Genomic DNA, 9533 nt, shown 5'->3' on the forward strand with positions numbered 1-9533 from the left:
AAAAAAAGTATTAAAAATTAGTATTATATTTCTTTAGAGCTGCGTACTAGCACAAGTTAATTTATCACAGGAAAGTTACTTGACCGTTTCTTAAGCGTTTTTTTATATGAAGTTTTTACATTACTTGAGAGCTGGATACCAACCTTTTGCTGGAACATATATTGCAGTGGCTTGTGGTTATTGAGGATGAAAAACTCTYTTCCTTTTAGCATATACATGTTGAACATATCTAACTGCTTTGTATGCCGCTAATAATTCATGGTCGTAAGTGCTGCATCTTGTTTGTGTTTTGATAAGGCGATCGGAATAAAATCCTAGTAGTTGCCACTGGTGGTTGGTGTGTTGTTGTAATACAGGGCCTACAGTAGTTCCAGATACATCCACCGTCAAACWGAGTTGCGCTCTGGATTTTAGGTAAGTASAATTGCTTTACATAGGTCGTTTTTACATTGTTGAAATACCTATTTTGCTTCAACTGTCCAATCAACTAGCGATGCGCCGTTTTTCTTGTTACCTTTTATTAGGTTGAATAAGGCATTTGCCTTTCTGCAGCGCAAATCAAGAATCTGCGAAAACGTTTACCATAGCGAGAAAACGTCGGGAAGGACATGCCCTGGAAGTTATATTGAAATTTTGAATTGCCTGTACTCGTTATTCTGGTGGTGAGATTCCACTGCTATTTATTTCGAACCCTGAAAATTCAATTTGTGGCTGATAAACCAAAGCACATAAACGGGATTTCAAACATGCCAAATGTCGTTGTGATTGCTGCCTTTGGTATGTCCTTTAATTCCATAGGAATCTGGTGRTAGGCCCGACGCAGATCAAGTGTGGACAAAGTTCAGCAAAATTTGTACCTTSACTTTTGCCAATTTAAATTTCTCGGGAGTGATAAGCGTTTCGGTTTCGAGAAAACTGGTAGTCATTTGGTGACTATGTGATGCGTGACTACCTTTTTAYTTGTTGATATTGAATAAAGTCTGCCGATGTTCGTAATGAGTTTGAATTGTAGTAGATTGACTACTAAGTTAAAATGCGATAGAAAATTTGCTACGATGATGGCATGTGACACGTCGGCAATGATAACATTCCAGGAATATTGGCGACGTAGACCCATATGAAGAAACATAACTTTTTCGTAACTTTTTATGGTGGACCTGTTTTCTGAGTAGAATTAGTTATTTTCGTCGGTGTGCCTGTGTTGTTGTTGCGTCAGTGGAATTACGTTAACTTCTACTCCCATGTCGATAAAGAAGTTGATTGCGGATTCTTTGTCTCAAACAACTAAGCTTCGGTTTTTGTTGTTGAGCRCTGGGYGCGCAAYTAGTTATTGATTTATCGCACTTTTTGTAGTTTTGAACAGTACCGTTATATGGGGAGTGAACGTGGTTTTCATCCGATTTCATCCACTTGTACACTATCGCTAGGAGTCCGTCTCTGCATGCTTTAACTTAAGTAAAAATCTTAATAAAGCTTGATTCACATATTCCACTGCACGCTTAATAAACCTCAAATTAAGATAAAGAGTGTAGTTTGGTATAACGAATCGCAATAACGAAGGAAACTTGTAGTTTGAAAATTATTTAAAAGTATCCCGCCCGCTATGTTTTTCATATATCACCCAAATTTGCAGAGGATAAATCATTTTGACGCCTCTTACGATATCGCGTAGAAAAATGAAATCAGACCATAACCACGCCCATTCGCAATATAACGGTATACAAATCGGACCTTAACTGTTAAAGCCGAATATGTCTTTAGAGCGAACTTTTTATCGAAAATAAGTGAGATATGTTACAGAAATTCGGAGCAAATCCTGTCCTTTATGTCAAAAAGGGATTGAATCGAATGAATTCTTCTCCTTTCTGCCATATACCTAATTAAAAAATTTTCGAACTTCCTGTTTACTTTATACCACATACCAATATGTCGAGTTTTTAAATGAAAACCAGTCAGTGTGTTTTACTAATAACTGTGTATATTTGGGTCTAAAATTGATAAAATTKGATGAAAAATTGCTCTGACCCCCCATATAATTAATATATTGGTGATGGTAAGAGTACCTTAATGGAACTAAGGAAGCTAATTATTATATAGTATCTGACATGTTAGTAGCATGTGGTATTACAAAATGGTTAAAATTGGTCAATACGTCCATTAGTCTGCATATACCTAAAATACAATTTTCGAACTTTCGGCGGGCCATAACGAATTACCTCCACTCCCACATGTATATTACATTTAATCATTTTTGTTCCTTTTCAGGGTATGAGTTATATGTTTATAAAGTAGCTTGAAAATATGTTTTCTAGTATACCTGAGAACTGTGTGTTTATCATTAAATCCCTAATATAGTGAATTTCGATGTATTATGGAATCGTCTCAGTCCGACTAATCGGTCCAATTTTTTTTCTAAAGAAATACATTCTTGACGAATACAAAATGATTTTTGTATGATTATTTATTGGGTGTATAATAGTTAAATATTGCGGTCCCAATTTAGGTCCAAAGCAAAAATTTAAAAAATATTATTAAGCTCTAGAAAAGTTGCTATAGCGATATGGAAGCATTTTTTTTTTTAAATTTGACAAAATAGCAGCCGTTTAAAAAAAATTATCGAATTTCGCTTTTTTTGGGCATTTTTTCGTAGAAAAAAAATGGGAAGATTTAAAAAAAAACTCTCCAAACTGAAATTAGATATATTCTAAAATCTTCTTTTGAGAGTGGAAATCGTTTTGAAACACACCATTCTGAGAAAAACGCGTTTAAAGATTGGRGTCGCTATGTTCCCACTCTGTTAACTTTCTACAAGAAACGCTATATCGACCGTAATAATTTGATTTTCGATTTAAAAATTTTAGAGAATGTTTACTATAGTGTATACTATTTCGGTTTCTCGAAATTTTCACACTGAGACGATTCCTTAAAATTATCCTCTTCGCAACATTTTTTATTATATAATTTTACCACCAGTATTTATCTCGATTGGAAGTCTGCAAGCTGCAAGAGTATAAAATGTTGGGTTACACACGAACTTAGCCCTCTCTTGCTTGTTTAATATAAAGTTAAGTTAAGTATAAAGTTAAAGCTACACCYGAAAGTATTTCCCCAATGTTCACGTTCATATTACATTCAAACTTAGACCTTCCTTAATTGATTCCCTATATTTGTGTTAAAACGAAATACCATACATCTTATTATTCGATTCAAATACATATAATTGTCAACAATAKTTGTCATCATTTCAATATTGATTTGTTTCTTTATGCCACTTTCTGCAGATCTCTACGCAGTAATCGACTTGATGACACCAGAGGATCACATCGAACTCGTTCCATAATCATGTATGGACGTAGTGAGTTGGCAAGCACAGGGCAGAGTGCTCGATCCATTACAAGTTTGCTGCAGGAATCTACCGAAACGACGAAAAATCTTGCAACTTCCACTAAAAAAGATGTGCAACGTATGAGTAATAGTGTTCAGGAACAAATCGAGCAGCTTTTTACTGATGTGGCTAAAGATGCTACCAGCAGCTTTACCGTTATATACTTGGGTTCATTACCGCTAAAAGATAAAGTAACTAGCCTTCAAGGGCTTCAGCCACCTCTTCGTGAACTTTATTTAAAGGAGTTGAATACTAAGGTATTTGAATACATATACATACATATATGTAGTTAAATATGAATATAATATATTAGTGAATGAAAACGACTAACCGAGAATTTGTTTTATACAAATCATTTAGGAAAAGTGCTTTGGTTTTCTGGAAATCTGTACAACTGGGTTGCGAGTTAAAATTAATGCTAATTATAACACCAACACTCAAAGTGAAGAGAATATTACTCCATTTCACAACATAGCAGTTTGGTCCGCAGTGAAATTCGTTGTCTCAGATAGTGATGGCGGTGCTGCTTTTCTACCGTTGATTACAGACCCCGACAATATTGACAAAACGTCCTTATTTCGTCCATTGGAGTAAGAGGACACAAAATTTAATTCAGCGTTTTTGACTTTAATAAAAAATATCATTTATTTTGCAGTGGCAATGAAAAAAATCATGTTCCAAATAATGGGCATTCTCCAATTTTTGCAGTCGTTATGCGGGCCCCCGGTTTGCCAAAGGTCCTAAAATGCCATGCATTCATTTGTAAAAGCACCGAAGATGCAATTGTTATCGCTGCCACATTGTACCAGAGCTTAATGGCCCACGTAAATTCTAGTTCGCATCGAAGCACTAAACGACGTACACCACGCAATCAAAACGGCGTTAGTTGTATAAGTATTGCTAGTAGTTCGGCTCGAACGGGGTCAAATTATTTATCACAATCCCATGCCTTATCTAATGGTCGGAAAAGTTCTCTGCGTAGTTCTAGTGAAAGCATGAGCGCAGAAATAGCTACACCTCCTAGATCTGGTCGGAAAAAGCGTTTTTCCAACAGCTTTCTTACTTCTAGCAATAATGTTATTAACGAGACGGAAACTACAACTGAAGAACGAAGACGTAAATCTCAAAAAAGTAAACGTGCTCCTCCGGTTCCTAACGGTTTACACTCTAATAACTCTGTACGTAACATTGGTAATCAAGCTGCCATTGCTCTCAAAGACGCATTTTGTGAWGGTTGTGGAGGTAATAATATTAGTAACTTTTTTTACTTGTAAGTTCGATAGAAAGTGCTTACTATTCCGAAATTTTAGGTGGCGGCTTCTTATCGGTTGCGGGTTCATTGGATGGTAACTCTAACAGCGTCCTACGTAACGATAATAATGGAGATATACTAACCCGCGTAGCAATACCTCGATCCGGTAGCTTCCTAAACACGGGAGGACTTACGCGGTATAAATCAAGAGCTGCGCGTAGACATTCTGGTAAACTAGGCGGAGGTGGTGGGTAAGTGCCATTTCATTTTCTACTCAAGTGATTACACCGCTTTTTAGAATATCAACCTAAACCATTCTATTATATGATTGTTTCTTTCTCAACTTCACACCAGTTCGAAATAACAAAATTTCATAAAACTATGGCAAAGTCATTATGAAGTTCGTGCCACTCATTTTCACCGTCGCTGTTTCAAATGTTATTAGATTCTTAAACTCCTTCCTTTTATCTACTTTTTCATATTAATTGRCACAGAAGGTGGGATAAACATATATTACATATACATGTGCACGAAAATCAAACTAGTTTTATAATTAGACAATTGACGCTGTAGATTAATATTTCCTTACTAGGTTATACAGTAGGGTAGTATAACCACAAAACTGTGGAGTTATTTGATTTCCTTTAGACTATGGCAGCATTTGTCCATTTTATGGCTTATTAGAAACAATTAGGTCATTATGAATTACTATTGATGAATAGGTTCTCAATGATTACTTGATTACCAAAACATGTGCACAAAATCTAGGATCCATTTCAAATTACTATTGAATAAAATAGTATCTGTATGTTAGATACATACAAACTTGCATCCCTCAATTTGGGACCAACCCCTTATATTCTTATATTTTTCCCTAATGTCTACTATTCTGGGCATATGTGGTGTAGAATTCTTGATCAACTCCCTTAGTATTCGAATTGTTTGAATTTTATTTCTAGTTCACCACTTGGTTTCAGCGAACTGTTTAATGAATTCCGCTTGCATGAAAACCTTCATTCATTGGACGAAATTCTTTATGCCATAATTGACGCCGATGGTATGTCATTCAACGATCTTAAGCCAATCTACAAAGAATTCCTTATGAAATTGGCGGTAACCCTCACAAAGGATGAACTCTTCCAGCGATCAAAGAATATTATGCGGCGACAAAGGAAAAAGAAGTTTAAGCAACGAAGTAACGCTCCAGTAACACAGGTGATTACAAAGTACTTTAAAATATGAAAGAAACATTTAATATATTCGTGCATTAGTTTACATTTGTTTACAGATACATATTTAAATATTATTTATGCTTATTTATTTTAGAAAAAATCCAAAACGTTTATGTTTGGAACGAGGAGTTTAAAAAAAGTTCTCCACTTAGGCCAATTTAGATCCTGTCGCGGCAAACCAATGTCAAAATTTCCCCCGAATAAAAAAGAAGTCAGTAAGAGTAGGATGCATGCAGTGAAACCATCCGTCACAGGGCAGTCAAATGACCATCAGCGGATGSGAGTAGCAACCAGTGGTTCGGACGTATCGGTAGTGCGCAAAGACAACACACTTCGTGGGCTAAATAGAAATAGCAGCAGCGGGTACGTAGCAGGTCCTAGAAGTTACTTATCAGATTACAATGATTGCAATTGCAGCTACGTGTCTTGTTCCGAGTGCAGCTATGATTCAGAATCATGCACGTGCACATCAGCGGACCGATGTTACTGCAGTCTACGAACGGATCACGTCGACAGCAGATTACGCCACAAAAGTGAACGAAACATTATTACATCAAATAATACAACTAGCATCAGCAGACGAAATACAAATAACTCTTCTGGAGGTAACATTAATCGGGATTCCTTAATATCTTGCAAGTCGGATGAAAAATGCTACTGTTCCTTGGTAGAGGAAAAGAGTGCTTTGCCCGTGTGTGATTTTACAAACATAAATTCGGATACGACGTGGTGTGATACTGATAGTTGTGTCAGTACTAGCAAATGTTATTGCCAACGCAGCCAGCGTGATCGTCAACAAAGATCTATTCGTGGTGACACGAGTACTCCTTTTTCGCACAAAGGTAGTACTAAAAGTCAAACCGCCGCAGAGAAGCTTGCTTTGGATTACGAGCTCTTTACGATAAGCAGTAATGGAAAATCGGTCCAACCACATGAAGCATTAAGTGTAAAAAAAAGTGTAGAAGCAGCTGCTATATTTGCCGATATGAAACTTAGTCAAACAACTGACATTAAAAGCATGTGCCCACCACCTTCGATTAAATCTAAGACCAGTTTATCCGTAAGAAGTGCGCGCAGCGAGGAAGCAAAGAGGTTTGTTCAATCCGTAAAGAAGCGTGATTCCTCTAGTATCGATCGACGGCACAAACATCATAGTACCGGTGTTTTATCGTCAAGTTCATCCCAAAAATCCCATAGCGCTGAAGATTTATTGGGAAAATTGAGAGCAATGGAAAAAAACTCAAAGTCAGAATCGTTGAAGAGTGCCCGTGGCAAAGGTCAAACTTTGCTTACAGAGTTTAAAAAACATGGCAAATTGCATTGTAATTATCAGTCGATGCGAGCTGTGAATGCCTCTTTGGAAGACACTCTAGGGTATTTGCCATAAATCGAAGTTATGATGTAATGAAATAAAATTCTACGTATATTAATATTCATTGTACTTATGTAATGRAAAAATTCAACTTGTTTGAATTTGGCGTATTAATTTTGTCACATAAAAATATGTGTTTAAATTATTACTGTGGGCAAAAATAGTAAGACTTTTAATTTAAAAAAATTACGCATGAAAACCCATTTGTTGGATATTTTTTTCCTAGGCTATGACTATGACATCCGTCAAAATTTTGTGACAAAATTTTCACAACGTAATAATCACTAATGTTTCGTCTTTCTGAAGTACATAAAGTTTGCTAGGTGACTATTACGATGAGTGAAAATTTTCAACAAAAAATTATTGTTTTCATCGATTATCGAGGTGTGATGCACTCCGAATTCCTTCCAAGCGGCCAAACTCTTAAAAAGGAATACTATTTGAGTGTTATTCGTCGTTTGCGCGAAGCTATTTGTAAAAAGAGGTCGAAATTGTAGGTCGACCACTCTTTGTCGCATACTGCAATGATTCTTCGTGATTATTTCGCCAAATTTTCAATCACTATCGTACCGGAGCCACGGTATTCRTCTGATTTAGCTCCGTGTGACTTCTGGCTTTTCAGCCAACTCAAACGACCGCTCCGGAGAAACAGTTTGGAGTCAATTGAAGGCATTAAATGTTAATCGATACGCGCATTGAAGACTATTTCGAAAAGTGACATTAACACCTGTTTGGAAGATTGAGGACAAGGGAGATTACTTTGAGGGGACGACGTAGACTTTGAAGATCATATTAAGAATTTTAAAGTGATGAACAAAGTACTACWATTTTTTGCTCATAGTAGTATATTATGAGTATAACAGCATAATATATATTATTGTACAACGTTAAATGTATAACAAATAATTAATTAATAAGCACATTTAAGACAATTCTCTGCAAAAGTATTCAATTTATATTAGTTTTGTAATTATAAAAGTGTTATACAACTTTAAGTTGAGTTATGAGTGAATTTATAAATGTTTGAAATTAAAGTGTATTTAAGGTAATATTATAATTTTATGTATACATATACATACATATATTAGAAGCTTATCTGGATAAGTATTTCGTCAAAATATATCGAAAAACATTTATTTCGCTTCGCTGTTTCGATGCAATAAATTGGAAATAAATGTAGATTTTGGGTTTTATTTTGGACTCAAGTTTTTGTTCAATTGCAAAATATAGTTTGTGAAATTTGAATGTATGAATATATCAGAAATAACATTTTTAGTAACGAGTATCGAGCACAACGTTGTTTTTAGCTGTCAAGTGGCGTCTACCTAACCTAAGACACAGCTCAAACAAGAAAAAACTTAAAGTTGGGTAGATCCGAAGTTTTAATATCCTTCCCAAATACAAAAGATATGAAACAAGCAGTTGATTTTGAATAACCTATTCTAAATTGCGTAAAGATATGTACATACAAGCATTAGATTTCGATCGTTCAGTGTTTTTTTTTTTTTTTTTTTTTTTTTTTTTTTTTTTTTTTTTTTTTTTTTTTTTTTTTTTTTTTTTTTTTTGTTTTGCAGCTATACGCTATCTTTGTTATCGGAGTTATTTATTTTATGCATTTTTTTTTTTTTTGTTTTGCAGCTATACGCTATCTTTGTTATCGGAGTTATTTATTTTATGCAGTCATCGACTATCTCTCGTGCCGTAAAGACGTCTTTTGTTTTTCGCTTACGCAGTGCTTTTCTTAATTTCATCTACTACTTAATTCGTGATTCGTAAAGCACTCGCGAGCTTTATTTCTTTCATTATTCGTATTTACATTGCTCACTAGCATTCTAACCTCAAAAACATAAATACTGATCTCTCCAGACCTATTACATCCTACTCATGTTTCGCAATACACCATGTCATTAAACAAATCAGCAGTGAATGGCATAACACATCCACTCTTCGTGATGGAAAACTATTGCTTCTGGTAAAGAATAACAAAATAGCCGAAAAATTTCTAAGGGCAAAACAAGTGGTAGCCGTCTGTCCTATATTAGCCACGCTACACGCATCACTCTACCAAGTGAAAGGTACCGTATACGCTCCTTTTCTCAAAAATGTTGCAGAGGAGGAAATCATTAAAGAATTATCCTCCCAAGGAGTGGTTGAAGTTTATAAATTTAAAAAATATATCGATGGGAAATTACTACCATCGGGAGTGGTCTTGCTCACTTTTAATCTTTATAATTTACCCAATAAAATCGATATCGCCTGGTGCAAAGTATTAGTTCGCCAATATATACCCCT

General features: G+C 35.3%; 1 protein-coding gene across 2 annotated transcripts in view; it reads left to right on the forward strand.

Moving 5' to 3' along the window:
- LOC108977026 overlaps positions 1-8175 on the forward strand; it is a 32739-nt gene extending 24564 nt beyond the window's left edge. Inside the window, exons 3-9 of one of the 2 annotated variants that reach the window (XM_018946519.1) lie at positions 3282-3642; positions 3746-3975; positions 4041-4627; positions 4696-4888; positions 5615-5852; positions 5964-6232; positions 6287-8175. In XM_018946519.1, the coding sequence (XP_018802064.1) occupies positions 3282-3642; positions 3746-3975; positions 4041-4627; positions 4696-4888; positions 5615-5852; positions 5964-6232; positions 6287-7256 (2848 nt within the window). In that variant the 3' untranslated portion in view covers positions 7257-8175. Of the gene's footprint in view, positions 1-3281; positions 3643-3745; positions 3976-4040; positions 4628-4695; positions 4889-5596; positions 5853-5963; positions 6233-6286 lie in introns of both variants that reach the window. The other variant, XM_018946518.1, reaches the window with a different exon arrangement.
- The last annotated feature ends 1358 nt before the right edge of the window (positions 8176-9533 follow it).

The sequence above is a fragment of the Bactrocera latifrons genome, unplaced genomic scaffold (genome assembly GCF_001853355.1).
Source record: "Bactrocera latifrons isolate USDA-ARS-PBARC rearing strain unplaced genomic scaffold, ASM185335v1 scaffold_828, whole genome shotgun sequence".
Taxonomy (NCBI): Eukaryota; Metazoa; Arthropoda; class Insecta; order Diptera; family Tephritidae; genus Bactrocera; species Bactrocera latifrons.